Genomic DNA, 24,890 nt, shown 5'->3' on the forward strand with positions numbered 1-24,890 from the left:
TGGTTTTATGTATTTTAGCATGTTAGTGTGTGTGTGTGAGTGTATGTGTGTGTTTGGTTGTGTGGGGCAGGTGTGAGAGTTGGGTGGGCGGATGGAAATGTGGGATTGTTTTTAATCACTGTAAAGCACCTTGTGTTACATTTTTGCATGAAAGGCGCTTTATAAATAAAGTTTGATTAGATTTCATTTGATTTAGAGCGCCCTCTTGTGGCTTCAGTGTGAAAATTTTAATATATAAGTTGCACCGTAGTGTAAATTGTAGGAAACAGAAAAATAGTGTGATTTATAATCTGAAAAATATGGTACTTATCTATTTTATTTTGATTTATACATTAACATTTACATAATTATGTTGTTTTTTTTGTTTTTTTTGACACCTGTCCCATGCTCTTTTTTGATACTTATTTAGAATTTATTATTACCATTTACATTTTTTACTCTTTGTTATTATATTATATAGTGATGTGTGAGTGAAAGTGTCCATATAATTTCCCTTGTGGATCAATAAAGTTTGTCTAAGTCTAAATTGAACATCAAATTCAAGCGTTCAGGAAGCAAATAATAAAAACTGTTACTTCAGTATTTTCGTAGATTATTGTTTGAAGTAATTTCATTTCAAACAACAATGGGATCTGTCCAAACAATCCAGCCTAAAGCCTCGTACGTGCGTTTAAACTCTACAGTCATTTAATCCGTGTTTAAAGTCCTGGTGCTGGATTAAGCGTGTGGCTCTTGTTTCTCTGTACTCATGTATATTAGATTGACTTGATTAAAACTTAATGATGGGAACACTTCGCCGTTCCCACATTCCCACTATTCCAGTGTTTGAGTCTCCGGAACACGTCTCCAAGCGAGAAAACACACACACAATCCAGAACACACACACAGCGCTCCACGGAAAATAAAGCCGCGTGATTGGCCGGTGAGAAGGACTATGTGAGTGCTCGTTAGCCAATGGGATAAATGATTCAAGGTTAAAGGTGCACTGTGTAACTTTTATGGTAGAGGGTCCACCACCTGTTTAACTCCATGCTGTTGTTGTTTGTTTTTTTTCTTAAATGTTCTACAGTACGGCATTTCATTTAACTATGTCCAGAGACAACATCACACACATCACCAGGCCGAGTTCCAGGTCAGATCTGTGGAGAAGTGGTTTTGAGAAATAAAAATGCCATAACTGAAGATGTATTTGTTTAATGTCACACCGGCCATGTTTACATGATGTTTCTTAATTCTGAATTAATAGTTCTGAATTAAACACCATATTGTGTGCACTATATGGCGCTCTGGATTATAAGGCGCACTGAATGGTCTATTTTTGAACTTTTTTCACATATAAACCACACTGGACTATAAGGCGCATTAAAAGAAACACAACAGTTAGACAAGTCAGTCAAACTTTATTTAACGCATTCACAATAACTCTCAACTTTGTTCAATTGTAACGTGTTAAAAAAAAAAATACTGTCTGAGATGCTAAATTGTTAGAGTATTCACAGTACCTCATAATAGTTCAAACAGTTGGGCGATTACAGTGTCCATCACGCCCGCATCCCTCTTGTCATTACCTGAGTCAGTGTGGTTACTGTTACCTGGCAGTTCCGAGATGCTCCTGACTACGGGAGCCGTAATACTGCAAGTGGTGCGGCTTTATAGTTTACTAAAGTCGTACTAAAACACCCGAAGGCGATCTAGACTATAAAGCGCACAGTAGTTTTTTGATGAAATTAAAGGCTTTTAAGTGCGCCCTATAGTGCGGAAAATACGGTAGTTCTGAATTAAAATATTCTCCTTTGAGTTTACGTGGAGATAATGATTCCAAAACTCGTCTTTATTTGATGTGGCTCAGCGTCTGGGGTTGGGGAAGGATACTCATTGGACGGAGACACCAACGTATTACATCTTTTGGAAGAAAACACAACACTTCAACTGCTCCCGGCTTTTCTGTCATCTCGGTTTGTCGTTACTCCACGGACACAAACATGATCCAAACTTTTTCCACAGTGGTTCTGATGATAATTGCACAGCAGCTGGAGAATTGTCTGATCACGCTTTACGTCTGTCAGCTGAGGAGGAGAAGGGAAGAGTGTCGGAGAAGGAGGAAGAAGACAAACTGAGTGTGAGGCTGCTCTACCTCAGCCCACTCCCACATCCCGCTCACAAATCCAAAGAGACGTGGATCAAAGTCCTAAGCCAGGACTGGTGGAGCCGGATCGTCCGGATCGCGTCAGAAGGGCGACACACCGAACATGCGCCGAAGCAACTACATTATTTTTAACAAGAAGAAACGTGAAACAGGAAGAAATTCATTTGGCTTCAAAATCAGAATAAACCACCCACTTACTTCAGAATTAAGTTCAATTCCAAATAATAATTTTCATTAAGTGTTTAAAGCAGAATCAATTTTTATTCTTTTTTTATTTTTATTAGGAATTAAAGCTCTCATGTAAAAGTAGCATCTGTGGACCATCCCAGGTGAAGTAATAACATCACCATGGAGACCTGCAGATGGCGATCCCTCCACCAGAAAAGTCACACAGTGCATCTTTAAAGTGCATATGACAGGCGTTCATGTTTTTGTAATTATGATTTGGTTTGGTGGGATATTACCTGTGGTTTTACATCAGTTAAGGGGCAGTTTGTGGGAAAAAAGTTCAGAAAAATTTGTGTCAGATTTCAAATTTGAAATGAGCCTTTTTGCACATTAAAAGGCCCATCTCGTGCAAAATCAACTTTTCAGAGCTTTCTACCTTCTAAGAGTGATGTGTGGGCCTTGTATTCGTCACCCAAGTGGTTTTTTAGATTGATTCTGTGTTTTTTTAACAAATTGCAGTGTATTTCTGCCACCCTCCCACGTGACAACGAACTAAAGCTGCTACAACGATGACGCGGCAGATACACCTATAACACATTTGACGTAGCAGAAAGCGTTAGTAAGATTTCAGATCTATTTTGTAATGGATGTTTCAAAACCCAAATTGTGCTTGTTTATGTGCAGAAGATACAATTTGAAAGAATTATTTTGCATGAGATGGGCCCTTTAAATAAATCATTATCAAACACATTAACTGTAGTTCTAGTGTTGAACTTCTGCTCACAGAATATGCACAGGAAGATCTAACCAACCAACTCTTCATACTGCGCTGTGGAGTTTAGCTCACAGGGTTAAGTCGCTCGACCTTTGAGCGGATGATCAGTGTTTACATTTCATATTAGAAACGTATGTATTTTTTCTATTATCCCTTTCCATGTATAAACAAAATGTTTAATTAAAGCTCAGTGTTTTTTATTAGTAAAGGTGATTGACTGATTTGTGTTTGTAATGAAAATATAAGCAGCTTAGTGCCTGGTAACATTTCTGAGCCTACTGTTCTTTGCCTCAGCAGCTGTAAACCCCACCACATGTCACTGGAATTGAATTAAGACCAGTAGAAAAGCACACGCCTTTACTGTGAGCAGCTTGCATCTCCACAAACCTGACTCTGACTTGGCCAGGACGATGGGCTCCTCCTGCTTGTTTCCGTGGAAATGCTGTTCCTTTGGTTATAATCGTCCACAGTATTTCTTACCTGACCAGCCACAACCACACGCTTTGACAAAACTTTACAAAGTGGCGAATTAGTGGCTGTGGTTGGATCGTCTCAATTTAGGCCAGAGGTTTTTTCACGCTCTTTTATCTGGTTCCAGTCTCTTCACTGTACCTCTGCTAAAGAAACAAACAACATGTCCTCCATCATTCGAACCATAGCGTGGCGGACTCACACGAGGACACTACTCGATGTCCATTCGTCTCCCTGAAGGCCCCCATCCACACATGAGCGTCCACACACGACTGTCCATACGTCCCTGTCTCCGCCATGTAAACACGGCACCAGACATGTCCAGTGACGGGTCAGTCAAGGCTGCGCTATCGACAGCGTCTGATGGATGTGTCCTTCTGGGCTTGCCGTACTCTAACATGTGTGTTCCAGTGGTAGAGCTGTAGTGACACATGGAGGTATTAATGGAGGTATGAGACGCTACAATAGACATAGAAGAAAGCGGCCATCTTGTAACAGTAGTGAGGTAGTCAATAGTATCAAAAATCAGATGCTCATCGATATAAAACTTCAAAACATCAAAACTAGATACTCATTTGAACAAGTAGCGATACTGAAAAAGCTGTATCAGAACAAGTATAAGAGAAACAGACTAGTATACACCCATTCCATTCCATTTTCTTCTGCTTTTCCGGGGCCAGGTCGTGGGGGCAGCAGTCTAAGCAGGGCCTCCCAGACTTCCCTCTCCACACACACTTCCTCCAGTTCCTCCGGGGGGATGCCAAGGCATTCACAGGCCAGCCAAGAGACATAGTCCCTGCAGCGTGTCCTAGGTCTTCCCCGGGGCCTCCTCCCGGTGGGATGTCCCCGGAACATCTCTACAGGGAGGTGACTGGGAGGCATATGGAACAGATGCCCAGGCCACCTCGGCCGCTCCTCTCGACGTGGAGGAGCAGCGGCTCTACTCCGCGCTCCTCCTGTGTGACTGAGCTCCTCACTCTACCTCTAAGGGAGCGCCCAACCACCCTGCGGAAGAAACTCATTTTGAGCGCTTGTATCCGCGATCTCTTCCTTTCGGTCATTACCCATATTGAACCTACCTGGACCACTGAGGATTACACACATATAAGACACATGGGAAAATGAAACAGGGGATTTCAAACTGGGTGAATGTGAGCCTCCCCTTAGAGCAGTTAAAGACAGCCAAGCCCACCCTTCCCCAAAATCCCATCCGACTGCCCTCCACCCACACAGGCCACAGAAGTAAATGCATCATGGTGTCAAACAAAATAAGCACTATGGACAGGTGTCTGATTAATAAACGACAACACTTAACTTCTTGGGTTCTTTTTAAAGACAATGCAGTAAAGTGTATTTACCTCCACAGTGAACTGTGGACAGTTCTGAAGATGGCTTGCAGCAGCAGCCGAAACATGTCAACAAGGTAAATACACTTTACTGCATTGTCTTTAAAAAGAACCCAAGAAGTTAAAGTATATAAGACGACAAAATGAACATCTTTGGCTTAATCGACAACACTGTTCAAGGAACTCAGAACATTAGACAGTCAACAGTCATGTCTGTGTAGCTGCAGGGAGCAGCAGTGTTCCTCTAGTGTTATGGGGCTTGTCTGCCTTCGCTATACATAGAGCTACACAATAAGATGCTTCAGTTGTCTTGATGTTACTAGTGCCAAACAACTGCATAATGTTTTTCTGTGACTGCAAATCATCAAGCTTCTTTCAAAAAACCCAACTGGCTTGTTCACTAAATTTGTGAGCTTTGTCTCAATGTGATGCAGAAGTTTGCAGGTCTCATGTTCATTCACAAGCTCCTCTTTGCTGACCATACACTGGCATAGGTGCACACTGAACCCAACCAGGTGAAACCAAACTTTAAATATAGATCAGGATCATATTTCCTACGTGTTTTGCTGGGTCTTCTCTCCTCTCTTGCTGCTGATTTCTTTTGAGATGGAATCAGAAAATGATGCATTTTACAGCTAACACAGGCATGCACAATTACCCATATCAATCCTGCTGCACATGTGTACACATGTGGAGCATTAGTTTTTTTGTTTTTTTTTCACGTGTGTGTTGTGCCTCCTCAGTGACTCTTTGGTGCCCCCTAGGGGAGGCGGGCCTCACCTATTGAAAACTGCTGGTCTAAAGAAATAGTGTCTTGAATTACTATAGTGCTATTGGTATTGGAATCAGTATTGAGTATCGAGTCCTTAGTATTGAAATTGAGTTTTATTTCTAAATAAATAAATTAGTACAGTGGAAACAGTAGACAATAGAATAAGCAATAGAAAGAATGGGTCTCATTCATGAAATGTTCTTATGAACAAATTTATACTTAATGTTCTCACAAACATTTTTGGCATTTCTTAACTGAAAATGTTCTTCTGAAAGGAAAAATCCTACAAAACCCCTAATGTTGGGGACCTAGGACTAAACCAGAACTAAACCAGGTCTAAAACATAACTTAAACTGGTTGAGTTTATATTACTCTATACACTAAAGAGTAAAACAGATTGTGCCAAAACGTCTTTGAGCTCAGCCAGGTTGAAGTGAATGCACTTGTCTTATCTTATTTATTATCATTTAGCTTTATAATCTAATGGTGCCAAGAGTGACTCATTCTCTGAGGAAAGACTGATGCAAGGAGAGACTGAAAATACAACAGCAGAAGCAAATGTATCCACACAGGCCTGACTGTAGGAATGAGCTACTTTTGTGGAACATCCTGGAGTCTGAAACAGAACTGAACCAGGACTAAATCACTAACATCATTTTGGATTTTAGTAGTTCAGAAACATGTGTGTATGAACCTTTCTGGAGTAGAACCTGGACTTATGGAGCGGGTGACGTGTGTGGTCTTTCCCAGCACTGAGCCACTGCAGAGTTCAGACGGAGCGGTTTGGACTGGACCAGTGATTCTGTCTGATTTATGGCACAGGGAAGTTTTGATTTGTTTCCCTGTCAAGAGCTGGAACCAGGATGTGAGGCTGAAGCTGATGATGGACTCTGTGACTGATTTGTCAACTATTGTCAAAATGTCCTTCTGTACACTAAAGTTTCCTCAAGAGGTGGAGGCGCTGCTGTGCTTTTTTTGTACACTGAGTCAGCATTCTGTTTAAAGGACAGAGCAGTGTTCACTTTATTTCACTGTCAAGGTATTTAAAAGACTGCACTTACACAAAAGCAGTAAACATGAAACGAACACAAGAGAGCGAATATTTTACACCTTTAGAAACTGACAGGGTTGTCCCTATGTGCTTACTATAGTGTGTGTGTGTGTGTTGTTGTTTTTTTTGGTACTTTACATTTCTAGGCACTTCTGGATTTGTCCTTCTGTGATTACCATTTTGTGTTTTATGGTTATTCCACACATGCATTGACTGCTTGTCCCTCTGTGCTCACTGTCTAGAGCAGTGTTTGCCTTTTATTTTATTTCTGGGGAGCCATATTTTAAAAGTCACAAAGCTTTGTGACCCAAGTCAATAGACATTATTCATAAATCACAAAATAAAGATGGATTTGAGCATTATTGAACATTCATGAAGATATTTTATTGTTGACTGAGTGATCGTGTCTCTGAACAATTAGTATTACTCAAGTTTTAAACAACAAAAACAGTAATTGAAGCAGCAATAAAAGGATCCATAAGTCGCCTATTTGGACATTAAATGTAGAACATTTATTTTTCTTTTCAATATTCAATTGAACCAGCAACATTGGAACAAAATAGTCAATAAAATAATTACAAAAATGTTAGAAATGATACAAAACATGTCTTAACATTTCAAGATTTCTAATGAGAGATGGGCAAATCAGATGCAGCCTCGGTCTGTTTCTGTGCTTTGTCTTCATTTTTGTGAGCACAGAAAATCCCAGTTCACACAAATATGTAGTAGTGAAAGAAATAAACATAGAAACACTGACCATATAGACCGGGAGTCAGGTCCACCCCTCAGGATGTTTTTTGCTACCTTTTTTTCACTATTATTTCCTGTTATCTTATATCTTGGGCCATAAATTGATAGGGACCAACCCCAACTCGGCCCCGTTTGGGCTCAGGGCCCAAAAAACACACTTTTTAAGAAAAGCTATTTGCAAAATTATGTAACTGTAAATATTAAGGTACTGAAACTGCATACATGGTCAAATAACCCTAAAATTTGGCATGGTGTATCCTGACACATGGGGGAAACTAGCAGAAAAAATATTTTGGGGCTTGCTGCCTTTCTACTGTCAAATATCACCCTCAATGTATTCTAAAAGACCAAAAAATGTCTGTCCGTCTGACAAATTGTCATCAAAAGTGATCATTTTCAAGCATTTTATTGCATATATCACTGCCTCAAATGTACATGAAAAACTTCCCATGTTCATAAGCTTCAATTTAAGCCCAAGATGACCTTTGTATCTAGAGGGAAACAGCTGCTATGAACAAAGTTCTTCACTGTACCTCAAATCGGCAGGAGGCAGAACTTTCAGGCTTCACCATTACTTATGGGATCAAGCAGGATTTTTTTTTCACGGAAACAATATTTGAAAAGAGTTGACTTATGTACTGCTGTACTATATGAAGTGAATTACATTAAAAGTGATATGTTGAGGGTGATATTTGACAATAGAAAGGCAGCAAACCCCAAAATATTTTTTCTGCTAGTTTCCCCCATGTGTCAGGATACACCATGCCAGATTTTAGGGTTATTTGACCATTTATGCAGTTTCAGTACCTTAATATTTACAGTTACATAATTTTGCAAATTGCTTTTCTTAAAAAGTGTGTTTTTTGGGCCCTGAGCCCAAACGGGGCCGAGTTGGGGTTGGTCCCAAGATATAATATAACAGGAAATAATAGTGAAAAAAAGGTAGCAAAAAACATCCTGAGGGGTGGACCTGGCTCCCGGTCCAATACTGAAGACAGGAGATTCTGATCAAATGCTTATCCAGAATGACAATACTATATTCTCTGACTCTCTCCTTCTTCCATGTGTCAGAAATGTATATCACAGACCAACATGCAGATCATGATGCGGCGACACAAAAACAGGGGGCACTGGTGGCAAAAACTGTTATTGTGTCCTTAGGCAAGACACTTCTACACCACATTGCTTATTATGAAAATGTTCTGTGTGATGGTGGTGGTCAGAGGGGCCGATGGTGCAGATTGGCAGCCTCGATTCCGTCAGTGTGGCTACAGTAGTATCTTACCTCCACTGAGTGTTGAGTGAATGAACAATGTTCTGTAAAGCACTTTGGGGAAATCTTGAAATACACTATATAAATGCAATGATTAATTAATGTTTTTTTTTTTTTTTTTTTTTTTTTTTTTTAAATCTCTTACATCCCACCTGAGGATCGTGCCCCAGTCTTTGGGAAACACTGGTCTAGAGGGATTATCAGACTATGGCTGCGTTCAGACTGCAGCCTGAAGTGACCCAAATCTGATTTTTTGGCTTCTATGTTACCTGTATCTGATCTTTTAATGACAGTCTGAACGGACACAGATCAGATTTTTTCAAATGCGACCCAAGCCGCTTGGATATGTGGTCCTGAAACTGATACATATCTGATCTTTTGACATTCGACTTCAGTCTGAACGGCCAAAGTGCATTCATCCACCTACACGTTATCAACAAGCCACAAACGTCACTATTCTGCGCTGAAGTAGGTGAAAATTGTTAATGAACTCTGTGTCACTGAAGCGAAGCACATCACCACTCACCACTCTTGGCTCCGTCTCCACATCCACACGTTCCTTTCAATGGACGTCGCTGCCGCTGTCCCACAAAACACCACGGCCAAAAACCTCGTCCTTCTCAATCTCCTCCTTAAAACAAGTAAGTTGTTCATGTTCTGGCTCTGGTACGAGAGAAACTTTAAAATCTCCAGGTGCTCAATGCTGCGTCCATGTTTGGACAACTTCCGTAAACACAGAACACGCTCGCTGCGGTTGACGTCGTCGTGTCTCCAGTGCACATGCGGGACACTTTCGGGCTGTTTAATGTTCACACAGGGGATTTCATACAAGTCACATTTAATTGGAAATGTTTCACAAAAAAATCAGAATTGAGCGTTAAGCCCTGCAGTCTGAAAATAGCCTATGTCACTTGCTCTACTGTGCATGTCTCTTGCAAAAAGAGCTATGAGTGGGTGTTCAGCTACTGACGTTTGAGTCGTTTCTTCTAATCATTTACTCACTCACCTGCATTTAACACATACAGGTCATTAAGACGTTTCCCACTCACTAATGTTCATTTAGCATCAGAACTTATTTTATCACAGGGAGATAAACTGTTTTAGCGCTAACAACAGCTTCATGTTAACCGCACAGACTGTGGTTTGTTCTGCACTCAGAATCCGTCTACAGTGTTTTGTTGTTTACGTTGATTTGCCGACACTTCCTGGTTTGTCCCTGTGTGCTTACCGTAGTTTTCTTGTGTTTTCTTGCAGAGCCCCAGCTGAAGGGCATCGTCACACGGCTCTACTGCAGACACGGCTTCTACCTCCAGATGCTTCCGGATGGCACCATGGAAGGCACAAAGGACGAAAGCAGCTCCTTCTGTAAGTCCACCTTCTGCTTAAGCTTGTCTAACCAAAGGGAAAATATAGTTTCCAAAATAGCCAAAATCACATTCTTTGATAAACTTTAGCTCGGGCTCAGACGGTGCACGGTGCAGCTCTGGTACGGTGGCCGCAAGTATTCCAAACAATTACAAGTTGTAAGAGGAGCTCGGAGTGCGGGTCGTGCAGTCTGGTGGAGCCGGTGGAGAAGCTGTGGAGCTCCGGATCAGTTCAGTTGGATTGCTTTTTTGCTGGACGTGGAGCCAGAACAGCCTTTTCCCTTAATAAATGATTAGTTACTGTGCAAACACGTGGTCTCTGTGCAGCCTTCACAGCGACCACAGGTAAAATAATTTGGATATCTTCTTCTGACTGTTACAATAATTTTGCAGGAGAGATGTGAGAGACATGTGATGCAGTTGGCGCTTCCAAGTTAAGGGCAGAGAATTTGACTCTAAAGACTCCAGACTCCAGACTGGCTGGTCAGACAAGAAATAAAATACGCTACTATCAACTTCTTTGAGGAATTAACTCTAATGTTTCCCATTGCACGCTGGTATTTGCTGATGTAGTGAGACCTGTGCGAGCATTTTCTTGATGTACTTAAATCAGGGAGTTTTCAGGTCAGATCAGACAAGTTTATTTTTCTACTTCAGTTTGTCCCTGCACGACATTCCACAACACATTATCAACTGGGAAATGTTAAAGCTAAGTGTCCAAAAGTGTTTTCAAATTAAAGACGACAACAAACTCGGAATGATTTAGACCAGGGGTGTCAAACTCATTTTGGTCCGGGGGCCGTATCCAACCTACTTTGATCCCAAAGGGGCCGGATCAGAAAACTCATGTCATATAAACCCCAAAAATAACAATAAGTTCAAATATTTGTGCAGAGAAACACAAATCTATTACAGAAATCTTTTTTAATTGATGAACTCTTTCTTTTACAAATTATAATGTTATGAACAACCTGAAACTTTAAGAAAACTGCAATTTCAACACAATGTTTTAACATGAACTTGTATGCAAATAGAAATAAGTGAATTTTTTCCCGGAAAATTCTGCACTCTGCGTCCACTTTTCTCATTTTTAACATTTTTCTGATGAGGGTGTCACGGTCAACAGTCAAAACGATCGTCCTTTAAGAGCGTTTGGAAAGAGACAAGTCTTCATTTGTGCTGCTCTGGGGGGAGGGGCCACGTACAGAGAAGCTGGAGACGCTGCTATGCTCAGCACCGCAGAAAATTACCAATATTTTAATAGAAAATATAATTCAAATATTTTAGTAGAAAATCAGCCGAGGGCCACATTAAAGGTCTTGGAGGGCCGGATCCAGGCCCCGGGCCATATGTTTGTCACCCGTGATTTAGACAGTCAAAGGTTTCATTTTTGGTTCTTCCTGTGGATCAATCCTGCCCATCACCTTCACCTTTCACTATTTTTCAATTCCGTTGGGAAGAGAAACAGTTTGAACAGAGGTTTGCAGTCACACACATCTGATTCCCTTTTGCATTTATGAAGTTCGCAAACAAATTTCTCGAGCCGTTTTCCGCTGTTAGGATCCAACAACCACACAATTACGACGCCCCAATCCCAAAATTAAAACATGACGATATCAGAACCACAAACAAAAGTGATATGGTTCAAAAGACTTGAAAAGATCGGCTTTGTCAATAGACTCATCCCACTGGGAAAACAAACATGGAGGTTTGATGCTCACTCTTTCGGAAAATCCTTCCCAGTATGAATTGCGCAATGACGGGAATTCCGAAATTCTTGATGCATCTATTGCCGTGTGTGTGAGTGTTGGTGGTGGACGGAGGGGGCAATGACGCATATTGACAGCCATCATCAGCACCAAATTGTGAAACAACTTAGTGCATCTGGAAAAGCACTGCATAAGACTAAGCATCATTATTATTAGTAGTAGTATTAGTAGTAGTAGTAGTAGTAGTAGTAGTAGTGCTCAGAATGCATAAGGTAAGTGAGGAAAAAACTTTGGACCACTGCAAACTGTTTAAAATGAACTAATTCTGTAAAAATCTAGTACAGCGCCTTTAAAAGCACAAAGCATTAGCCTTGGTAAAACAAACACATTAAAGTTAATATGCCACTGTCAGACTGATTAGTATGTGTTTAAAGCTTCGGCCAATCACGCGCCACTGGAGCTGTTCCCCTTTAATAGTGATTTAATGTCTGCCAATAGTACAGCGAAAGAGTCTGATAACATGGATCCCATCTGCTTCCACTGCCACGAGAACGACATGCACGGTGTTTAACAAGGCGTACGGATGGTCAGAAAGCACTGAAACATGTAAAGGGGGTAAAGCTACAGTTTGGATTAAAATAAATGCTTTTTAATCATGTAGATGTATTTCCTTGGTTTTCTATTTAAAGGCTGTATATCACACAACTGACTCCTGTGAGCTTTAAGTCATGTTCTGATATTGTTGCCTCATCACAAACAGACCTGGAGATGTGTTTTGTTTCATTCACATTATTAGCCTGTCTACACAAAGCTCAAAATGCTCTGTTCCACCTTGTGATGTCATTAAGCATAGTCATTTGCAGTTACCTTTTATCTTTAGTTCAGTAGCGACTGACAATTCCAGAGCTGAAATCCCAAAAATGATTCTAGTGAAGGTGCATGGAGTTCAAAAACACAGTGGAGCAGTTCCAGTATTACCCCATGACATGACATCACAAGGTGGAACAGAGCATTTTTTGTTTGAAAGAAGAACTCAGGTTTTGTGTGTTAAACATTTGTGAATAAAACAGAACAAAAGTATGTTTTGGATGAGGAAATAACATTATAACATGGATTAGAAAATAGCATAATATAAGTCCTTTTAATGTTTTGTTGTATTTGACAAGTTCAGACAGATTTTTTTTTATAGATTGATATCGGTCTGGTTCCTTCTCCCTCAAACCAAACACAACTGTTCAATCAGATTAGTTTATTTCACTGACACACGTGAAAAATGAACAGAGTTTAGTGCTTCACCCATTGATTCTGCAGAAATACAGCCTGGCCATAGGGCTTGTCAAAGCCTGATTCTGTCAGATCTCAGAAGCTCAGCAGGGCTGGGTCTGGGTCTGGGTCTGGTTAGTACTTGGATGGGAGACACTGGGAAAATCAGGGTCCACAAGGGGCACCAGTCACAAACCAGTCGTTTTGTCCTTAGGCAAGACACTTCACCCACATTGCCTAGTATGAAAGTAGTGTGTGTGTGTGTGTGATGGTGGTGGTCAGAGGGACCGGTGGCACTGATTGGCATGGCAGCCGCGCTTCTGTCAGTCTGCCCCAGGGCAGCTGTGGCTACAATAGTAGCTTACCATCACCAAGTGTAGAGTGAACGAATAATGCTTTGTAAAGCATCTTTGTGACAAAAATGCTATATAAATAAAGACTTACTTACAGGATGTTCTCCAGGCCATGTGATTTTTATTTTATTTTTTCTCTCATTTTGATTCACACGGACCATGCTTGTCCCTGATTGGTTAATCCATCTAAAATAGGGGAGATTCACCACTGACCAGACTCACATCTTCATAAAGTATTGAAAAAGTGTGTATTCTAGATCCCAGACAAGCCATTAGAAACATGCAGACAATTAAAGTGTGTGACAAACTTCCCAAAGGAACAGTTTAAAGCGTCCCTGGTAGCATGGAATACCTGAGCCTGCACTACAATCTCAACTGAACCTGTCTCCAGAGCCTTCACCTGCAGACAGAGACACATCCAGGTTTGTCTCATTCTCAGTTTATGTGCAGGTTTCACGTGAAAGCTAAGAACCTTCAGAATTCCCTCCCTGAGCTGCAGAGGCTGCACTAGCACTGACTCATGTGCTGGGCTTTAGGTAGAGACCATTCAGATCAGAGAGAGAGACTTTAGGTTTAAACACACTGGTACTTCAACTAAAAAATATAACATAAGCATCATGTTTTGTAATCAAGAATAAATCACACATAGACCAATGTGTGGTGCCACACCACAGAAGGAAAACTGAACACCACAAATTGATTACACCTTCTGTCATTCTCACTCACACGTAGAGAGGGAGAAAGAGAGAGACAGAGAAAGAAAGAGATCAACAGCCGCACGTACATGTCAGTGGGGGTATACTTATTAAAGACTTGCACTCTTTGCTCTCGGGACCCGACTCTCTGTCCGGGGCGTGGCGATGAGACAGGAAACCGTCACTCCTGCACCTCCTCCAGAGCAGAGTTTCCACAAAGTGTGATTGGGCGACGACTGTGCTTAGCCCGTGGGGCGCAGAGTTGTGCGTCAGTCCTTTCACCTGCTGTCACCCGATGGTCCCATCCCAACACTTGAAACCATAACAAAACTCGTGCAATAAATGGGCCAGAACCCAGGGAGGTCCCTTGTGATCGGGCTCTTGAGTTATTTTTCAGAAAGCCACATAAAATGAGGTGTTCTACTAGGACATAGGGCATCAAACAGGCTCATGCTGTTTGACATTATAAGTCTTTTGTACAGTTCCCTTAATTACATCATACATACACACATACATACATACATAATAAGAGTGTATATAGACATGATAGAAGAACCTGTATGTCCCTCACAGTTCTCTTTCTGTTTAATTTCTGTCTCTGTGTTTAATTGTTCGTTGTGTATGTTCTGCAGAGGCCTGCTCCTGTGCCTCTGTATGGGCCTGTGGTGGCTGAATTTGACGTAATGGTGCAGTGTCCCTTATATTTACTCAGGAAGATTCATGCTTCTGTGCTGTTTGTCTAACCACACTGTGACCTTTAAGATCCATCTGCATACATCTGGGAGAGCAGAGGAGGAGAGGGGCTGGAGAGGAGGAGAGGAGCTGGGAGTCCAATGAAATGGCTTTTCTAGAGTTATGTCATTTTCTCAAACAAATATAGAAATACGCTGTGCTCTATTAGAACAATTTTGGAATGACAGTGAACAGATCTTATCATGTACTTGTATGTTGTAGCTGAAACACTGGAAACAATTGACAGGAGTCCAAAGTTCTTACTCACTTAACTTATGCATTCAGAGCATCTTAATAATTGAGTGTGATGAGTTTTTAAGCACATTTTTATTCCCACATCCCTTCATTATGATCAGGGGTGTAGTGGGCTTGGTGTTCTCTTGATGTGAGATATAAAAAAGTAACAAATATAAAATAGCTACAACTTAAATGTCAAACCGGACGTACTGGCAATGATGCACTGCTGTTCTATAGTGACCTGAGACATGAGGGACCAGGACTGAACCAGGACTGAACCAGGTTTAAACGAGGTCTAAACCTGGTCTAAATCAGAACTGAACTAGGACTGAGTGTTGAGACGAGCCCAGAGGTGCACCCGCGTAGACCGCAGAAGAAAGGACCGGCTCAGAGCTCCACATCCCACGGGGGTAAGCACAGCCCGATCATGCTTCTCCCTCTCGCTCTCAAGTCCAAGATTAGTCCAGGTTTAGTCCTTCTTAAGACCTGGTTCAGACCTGGTTTAGACCTAGTTTAGTCCTAGTTCAGTGCTGGTTTAGACCTGGTTTAAACCTGGTTCAGTCTTGTTTTAGTCCTTGTTCAGGCCTGGTTTAGTCTGGTTTTAGTCCTGTTTTAGACCTAGTTTACCCCTGGTTTAGTCCTGGATTAGTCCTGATTTAGTCCTGGCTCAGTCCTGGTTTAGACCTGGTTTAGTCCTGGTTTAGTCCTGGTTCAGTCCTGGTTTAGACCTGGTTTAATCCTGGCTCAGTCCTGGTTTAGACCTGGTTTAGTCCTGGTTTAGTCCTGGTTCAGTCCACTCTCTTTAGACATCTCTTCATTACGACATGTTTCTATTTAGACGTGCTGTTTTTTTTCCGATGCTGTTTAGTATCACTATTCCGACACATCTTTTTTTTTTTCTTTGAGAATTGCGATAGTCTACCCAGGCGCATCTCTCGCTGTTCTTGGATGTTCAAACCGACACACACAGTAGCCACCTTCATAACCCCCCAACACACACACACACACACACACACACACAGACCTGAGCACAGCACAGGCACAACTGAAGTTTCACTACCTGTCATTCTTACATATAAACATCCTTGTATCCTTCTTGTATCCTCGTACTTTACTATCGCTTTGTACCGGCCCAAGCATCTTATGATGTATAAAAGCACAAAATATAATAGGCTTCCACTTTCATATTACTCATGTCGGAAAAGCAGAATGTTTGAAAAGTAGTAAAGAGCAGCTTGGAGGCCAATCATTATCATCCATCCTGGACATGCCTGAAAATCATACTTTTCTGGCAAGAGCTCCATCAGTATTTACTGAATATTTTTGGCTTCAATATTCCCTTTGATTTCCTGTTCATGTACCCAGGAGATTCCAAATGTCACTATGTTTGTGGACAAATGAAGGATTAATTTATTATCAGCAAAGAAAGCATTGACAAGAAAATGGCTTCAAATTTGATGTAATGGAAGAGTTTTACAATACTGTTTATCAAATATTTTGGATGGAAAGTGTCACTGAGACTTCAAAAGGAAAAACAAAAAAAAAACCTGTTTTGTCAGCAGTGGATCCAATATATACTGTAGCTGTCTTAAGACCTGACTTTGTGTGAATCATCTGTCTAATAGAAAGGAAGTAAGGAAAGGAGAGAAGAATTTGTTCCCACTTGCCTTTTTTTGTTGTTTTTTTTTTGTTGTGTATTTCTTGAGTCTTGTATTGTTAGAAAAAGTACAGTATGAGAACAAAATGCAAAACCATTTACATTTTGTTTATTTGTTTTAACATTATACAAACAGGAAAATAAAATAAATGCAAACTGCTGCTTGGTAATACTAAGAAGTGAAATAAAATATTCTCGAAAAAGCAACAGATGTATGAAATATTTTTTTTTTTTTTAAGTATTCCTTGTGAACAGTAAACAAAACTTTTCAAAAAGTAAAGTGCAGCACTAACAGTTCCAACATGAACTTTTACTTGTAACAATTCACCTGTTCTCGACAAAAGAAAAGCTACAACGCAATTTTTAGGACGCGGGAGGATCCATTCATATCAGCGGGGGTGAAACAAAGACACACCGAAAAGGAACTGCTGTTGGCCTATCCGGCTTTTATTGGCATTGCCGGACACACGAATACGGCCACATCAACACACAATACCACCACCCCGCGCTCGAGCGCACCCAATCCCCAAAAACCCAAACCCAAAACCCAAACCCCAAAGACAAACCCCAAACTCAAAACCCAAACCCCAGTGCAACAAAACAATAAAGAACGGTTCAATATAAGTCCACCACCCTTCACCATAACAGTCCCGAGCAACTTCCCCCCCAAAAGTTCCCAAAGTCTTTCCCCCCGCTGCACGGCAGCGTGACTTGAGTAAATAAAGTTTGTGGTGTTACTCACGCCACCCGCGCTCCGGTTTTGGCCCACAGTCCAGCCGCTCCCGTAGAGTGGTACAATCCAACACGAATGGAAACGCAATAGGCAAGGCAAGGCAAGTTTATTTGTACAGCACAATTCGTACACAAAGTAATTCAAAGTGCTTTAGAATAAGAAATGCATTAAAATCATAATAAAAACAAATCAAAACATAAATAATCATGAAGATTAAAATTAAAAAAGAGAGACATAAATTGGAGAGAAGAGTGCGGAATGAAAACCTTTCAGTTATATGCACAGTTAAACAGAAATGTTTTGAGCCTGGATTTAAACAGCGTCACAGAAGAGTCTGTCTCACATGTTCAGACTGTTCCAGGTTTTAGCTGCATGAACCTGAAACGCTGACTCCCCTTGTTTAGTCGTGACTCTGGGCACCAGCAGGAGGCTGGTCCCTGAGGTCCTCAGAGTGTGAGATGGTTCATATGACACTAACATGTCACAGATGGACTTTGGTGCTCGGCCATGGAGAGACTTGTACAAGCAGAGCTGCTTTAAAGTCTATTCTCTGAGGCACAGGAGCCAGTGCAGAGACCTGAGCACAGGACTTATGTGCTCGTACTTCCTAGTTCGAGTCAGGACCCGAGCTGCAGCGTTCTGGATGTTCTGCAGCGTCTCACAGCTCGTTTGGAGAGACCAGTGAGCAGAACATTACAGTATCTAACCTACTGGAGACAAATGCATGGATAAGTTTCTCCAAGTCTGATTTAGACAGTAAACCTTTGATTTTTGCTATGTTTTTTAGATGGTTATTTATGGTTTTTAGATGTTATTGATTTGATGTGGCTGTTAAAGTTCAAGTCTGAGTCCATTATTACCCCGAGATTTCTTGCCTGATTTGAAGGTTTTAGAGAGAGACTGGAGGTGACTGCTGACACTGTCCCTTTGTTTTTGTGGACCAAACACTATGACTTCAGTCTTGTCAGAGTTTAGCTGGAGAAAGTTGTTTTGCATCCACACACTGATCTGTTGGATGCAATAATCCCCAAGGAAGCGATATATTCCAAATAGTGTGAGCTCCACAGTCCTGACAGCTCCTGGCATGCGTCCCAGTTGGCGTGTGACGTCACACATGTGCGCGCGTCCCTCTCCCCTTAAATCCCTGTGCGTCCGGAGAGGGCGCAATAAACAGTCAAACGTCCTGTCACAGAACGAATACATGAACCGTTACACCCCTAAGTAGGACACTTGAAAAATAATGTTTATGCCGCTACTCCAACAATTAGACGTCAGTGTGTAAACAGCAGCATGTGGGAATTACAGCGTGGAACCCTTTTCCTCCTTCTTTAACTGCATATCTGGCACTTGCTTCGCTTCACTTCCCTTCATTACTTCATGTTTACAGCAGCACCTCGGAGGAGATGACTAAGATTTGCGTTTGCACAAAAAACTTGCTTCTCTTTACATACCTTATACTTTACCCACACACGGTCAGAGAGTAACTCTAGCGCGGCGCAGCTTCCCTGGGGTGGACACCGCTGATCACCCCCTTCCTCACCTCCACGGCACCGATCGATACTGTGTTATATGTGACCACGCAGCGTTTTTTTTTTTTTTTTTTCTGTCAGAACACCACTTTAGAGAGAAAACAAGAGTTAGCACATTTGAAGACTTACTACCGACAATACAAGGCTGTGATTCCCAGTGTAAACTCGAGATTTGTGGAGTAGGGGGTTGGGGGAGGGGGAAAGGGGGTATGGTGACCTTGGTTTGACCTCTGCCGTGTGCGTTGGGAGTTGCAGTATTGGCTCGTGTCCCAGAAAGAAATAGTGCATGACGGATGGGTATTAATATGAAAAAGAGAAGATTTTGCTTTGAGCTGTGGTACGATATGGTTCTTTTTTAACATTATTAACAATAGCCAAGTTGACATGTTGTCCATACAAAATAATATATATATATATATATATATAGTATTTTTTTTTTTTCCTTTATGCCCACTGAGGACACTTTTCAGAGCTTTTAACCATGTTAGTTGTTTCCCTTCCTGATAGCTCTTGGCTTTAATACTGTATTTTCTGCATTATAAGGCGCACTTAAAAGTCTTTAATTTCATCCAAAAACGACTGCGCGCCTTATAATCCAGAGCGTCTTATATATGAATTTATTGGGGCGTCTTAGTACGACTTTAATAAACTACAAAGCCGCTCCACTTGCAGCATTACGGCTCCCGTAGTCAGGAGCATCAGGAGTAATACAGACTGTGATTCCTTTTAATATCAAAATGCACCTGTCAAGAGACACGCTCACAACGCCCACTTTAAACTCAAGGCTGTTATAAAGTGAAAGTGTGAGCTGTGTGGGTGAGAGAAGGAGAACACACATTCACCAAGACAGAGAGACAGCGCCGAGCGACTTACACCACGATCTGCCAATGGATCGTGGACGCCCGGGCTAAGGATCAGTATCAACTGTGGTCCGAGCTTTCACCAAGACCAGAATCATCACTGAACTGCCAGGGAACAGTAACCACACTGACTCAGATAATGACGAGACGGATGTGGGTGAGCTGGACGCCGGAATCACTCAACTGTTTGAACTATTATGAGTTAGTGTGAATACTCGAACAATTTAGCATCTCAGACAGGATTTTCTTATGTGTTACAATTGAACAAATTTGAGAGTTATTGTGAACGCATTAAATAAAGTTTGACTGACTTATCGAACTGTTGTGTTTCGTTTAATGCGCCTTATAGTCTGGTGTGGTTTATATGTGAAAAAAGTAAAAAAAAAATAGACCATTCAATGACAGTGCGCCAGAGCGAACTATAGTGCGGAAAATACAGTAAAAGAACTGTTATTTCAATACAAATATGACTCAAGTAGGAGTAAAAGTATGCTGCTAGAAAACTAATGTCATTAATCTCATATCATTTGTGGGATATAAAGGTCTTATCTAACTGCTGAGTTTGGTTTAGTGCGCCTTATAGTCCGGTGCGGTTTAGATGTGAAAAAAGTATGAAAATAGACTATTTCAGTGACAGTGTGCCTTATAATCCAGAGCTCCATATAGTGCAGAAAATACAGTAATAAGGTTGCATCATTGATAACTTTGTGTAGCATTCAGTACCATTTGTAAAACCAGCTTTGAGGAATGGGACAAGATGGGGGTGGTATGCACTAGTGTTGCAGTCAAGATCACACTAATTGAGACCAATCAGTGTTTTTATAAATCTATCAGCATTTGATCTGATTAATGTTCATTTAGGCATAAAATAAGCAAAGCAAACTGTACTGCACTTAAACACTCTGCAAACTTTAGCCCACATATCGCTGTACGCCTTATCATCAGGGTATTGAAATAGCTATTCAGTCACGGAAATCAAGTATGAAATGTTTTCTTAACGTTTTCTAATTTTCTAAACCCAGAGCTAAACCTGGACTAGACCCGAACAAACCAACCCAGGACCAAACCCAGACTCGCATCAGGTCAACTGTGAATGATGCCTTGAGTTTCTGTTTGAGAATCAGGAAGTGCACCGTTAGCGATCGCAGTTCTCCGCTCTGACCTCTGAAAGTTGTGAAAAGCGTTTAGGATGCTCTGAATGAATAAGGTCAGTGAGGGATATCTTTGGACCACTGCAAACCGTTTAAAACGAATCAACTCTTACATTTTTAAGGCAGTAAAAATCAGGTACAGAGCCTTTAAGTTGAGGTAGAATGTAAATAAACTGTTTGCGTGAGTTTTTTTCACTCTTGTTGCCGTACTCTCTGGGGACGCTGCTCTGGAGGTGACAGCTCCATCCTGTAAACTTCTCCCATTATGTATTCATTCATGCAGGAGCACAAGAGTGATTGACGCCATGATAACCGACTTTACCTGACTGTGCGAAATGTAAAGAGCTTAGAGTGTATGTGTAGAGGAGTGTGTCTGGTACCTGGTAGGGTTGTCAAATGTATTGAAAATCCCATACTGATCGATATGAAAACTGGTATTGAAACTATTTACTCATTTCAGCAGGTATCAATACATGCATCACGAATTTCGAACTTCCGGTCATTGCGTAATGCATACTGGAAAGGATTTTCCGAAAAAGTGAGCATCAAACCACCATGTTTGTTTTCCCGGTGGGATGCGTCTGTTGTCAAAACCAGTCTTTTCTAGTCTTTTGAACCATATCTCTTTTGTTTCTGGTTCTGATATTGTCATATTTTAGTTTTGGGATTCGAACATCGTAATTGTGTGATTATTGGATCCTAACAGCAGAAAACGGCTTGAGAAATTAGTTTGAGATCTTCATAAATGCAAAAGGGAATCAGATCTGTGTGACTGTAAACCTCTGTCCAAACTCTTTCCCTTCCCAACGGAATTAAAAAATAGTTAAAGGTGAAGGTGATGGGCAGGATTGATCCACAGGAAGGACCAAAAAGGAAACCTCTGACTGCCTAAATCATCCTGAGTTTGCAGTGAATATTTTGTATGTGGAGCGACAACAAAGCAGGATCCTGTTTGTTAAGCGAGAGGTGCAGAAGACAAACAGGCTGAGCTCGCACTTTCTTGTTCTTTTGGTTTTACAGCAACATCATGTCTTGGTCACTTGCAGTGGAAGTTGTTTCTTGGTGAACAGTTGGTGCCTTTCACTTTGGCATTGACTTTTTAAATTCGTAACCAAGGTTGAGCGCTCTACATACAAAATGTTCTCTGCAAACTTGGGATGATTTCTTAGGCAGACAAAGGTTTCCTTTTTGGTCCTTCCTGTGGACCAATCCTGCCCATCGCCTTCACCTTTCACTATTTTTCAATTCCGTTGGGAAGGGAAACAGTTTGAACAGAGGTTTGCAGTCACACACATCTGATTCCCTTTTTGCATTTATGGAGTTGAACAAATTTCTCAAGCTGTTTTCCACTGTTAGGATCCAATAACTAAACAATTTCGATGTCCAAATCCCAAAACTAAAATATGACAATATCAGAACCAGAAACAAAAGTGATATGGTTCGAAAGACTAGAAAAGATCGGCTTTGTCAATAGACACATCCCACTGGGAAAACAAACATGGTGGTTTGATGCTCACTTCTTCCCAGTATGGATTGCACAATGACTGGAAGTCCAAAATTCGTGATGCATCTATATAACGAAAGTCCTGTTGACAAGACAGAAATGAACCTGTCCTGAATGTGTTTAGAATGATGTTGAGCTGTATCAGAACAAGTAGAAGGGCACACACATGGACCAACATGAACCTACCTGGACCAATGAAGGATTAGACACATATAAGACTCAAGGGAATAGAAAAGAAAGTACACAAGTAGTTGTTTTATATTGTTGTGAAGCACTTTGTTTTGTTTATAAAATGTGCTATACAAATAAAGTTGGATTGGATACTACCATTAAATATTGAAAACCACATTAATTCTAGGTCTGTATTGCAATCCAACCAACGTAATACACTTTCGACCACGACAACCATAGTTTTGCGAGGATTCACGTGGTTTGGAGGGACATAGTTAAGGCGGGAGGCAGTTGTTGTGAAGATGGTCGCTCTAACTATAAAGCGCTGTGGGAAACACTGCCCCAATCACAGACAAGTTCCCTCATGAATGTTAAAGAGCCGAGCCTCCGTGGAGCTGCACATGTAGTGGCTGAATGTAAACGCACACAAACTGAGTGAACTGACATGTGCACAGCCCAGCGCCGAACCAAACGTCCTGTACCGAAATGGTTCAGCAGAAATACATGAACCGTTTCACCCCTAAGTGGGACGCTTGAAAAATAATGTTTATGCCGCTAATACAACAATTAGATGTCAGTGTGTAAACAGCAGCATGTGGGAATAACAGCGTGAAACCATTTTCCTCCTTCTTTAACTGCATATTTGGCACTTGCTTCGCTTCACTTCCCTTCATTACTTGATGCGATTGAATTTACATTGGTAGAATTCTCGGCACTAGGCATAACAACATTTTAAGATAGTTTTACCTTACTTGCATTCATGACTACTGCTTATTTATTTATTTAAACATCTCATATTACACCATTTTCTCATCTGTTAGAATATTTCGTCATCACAAACAGACCTGGAGTTGTGTTTTGTTGTTTAACACACAAACCCTGCATGCGTGAGTTCTTCTCTCAAACAGAAAACACAGTGTTCCACCGTGTGATGTCATGTGGTAAAATAGGAAGTGCTCCATTATGTTTTCAAAATCCAGACAACTTCACAAGAATCAATGGAGTGATTTCAGAACTGGAATTTCCAATCTCTGTGGAACTAAAGGTAAAAGGAGCTGTTTACTTGAAAACAACCGCTTCATGACATCACAAGGTGGAACAGAGCATAGCACAGAGCGAGAAACATGTGTGAATGACACAAAACACAAGTCCAGGTCTGTTTTTGAGGAGGTAACCACATTATGACATGACTTAAAGCTCAGCTCACAAGAGTCAATTTTGCGTAATATAAGACTTTTTTTTTTTTTTTAACTTAACTTGTCTTTCATGTCTTTCTTAGCTTTTTTTTTTTTTTTTGCATTTTATCCCTAAGACAAGAATTGTACAAGATTTCTCATCAATCAGATCTACCACCAATTTAAAAAAAAAAACAAAAAAAAAAACTACATAATATTACATTACATAACACTGCAGGAGAATAAAGTTTGAATCATAATCATAATAATTTGTTTAAAGGGCCCATTTCATGTAAAATAATTCTTTTCACATTGTATCTTCTGCACATAAACAAGCACAATTTGAGTTTTGGAACATCCATTACACAATAGTTCTGAAATCTTACTGATTTCTTGGAGTCACAGACCAGGAACTATGAAAGGTCGACTATTGCTCCTCCCCCCACCCGTCCTGAGAAAGCACAGGCTCCGCCCTCCAAACGTGACGTAGGCGACGAGTGAGCCGTCCTTCCTCCGCCATCTCAGGGAGGGAGGGGGAGACAGACGTGCACCCTGATAGTGGTAGGAATAAACTTTTATTCATCATGGAGATACAGCGCGTTCAGCCGCATGTGTTGGACCCGGAATCGGACGAGGACTTGGAGGTGCACGAAGCTCAAGCACCGCGTCCACATCAGCTGAACATTACTGATTGGTAAAGTATTAATAAACACTAGTAGATCAACTTATTATATCGTGTTCACTGCAGTGTAGAACAATGAGCTTATGCTGTCGCTTTTGTTTAGGTGTTTATGTGGGAATTGTCAGTTGATGCGGGTGGAGGCGGTGGAGTGGGGGAGGGGGCGGGTGCGAAACGCTTTCTACTACATCAAACACATCATAGGTGTATCTGCTGCATCATCATTGTAGCAGCTTTAGTTCGTTGTCACGTGGGAGGGTGGCAGAAATATTCTGCAATTTGTTCAAAAAACACAGAATCAATCTAAAATCCACTTGGGCGACAAA

The 24,890-nt window shown here is 41.1% G+C and overlaps 1 protein-coding gene across 1 annotated transcript in view; it reads left to right on the plus strand.

The window, feature by feature from the left end:
• Positions 1–24,890, plus strand: part of fgf11a (fibroblast growth factor 11a) — a 218,019-nt gene that overhangs the window by 95,652 nt on the left and 97,477 nt on the right. The window contains exon 2 of the mRNA XM_020922256.2: positions 10,007–10,117. Coding sequence (XP_020777915.2) covers positions 10,007–10,117 — 111 coding nt within the window. The remainder of the gene's footprint in view (positions 1–10,006; positions 10,118–24,890) is intronic.

Source organism: Boleophthalmus pectinirostris, unplaced genomic scaffold (assembly GCF_026225935.1).
Source record: "Boleophthalmus pectinirostris isolate CB_2022bp ecotype Guang Dong unplaced genomic scaffold, ASM2622593v1 HiC_scaffold_20, whole genome shotgun sequence".
NCBI classification, from domain to species: domain Eukaryota; kingdom Metazoa; phylum Chordata; class Actinopteri; order Gobiiformes; family Gobiidae; genus Boleophthalmus; species Boleophthalmus pectinirostris.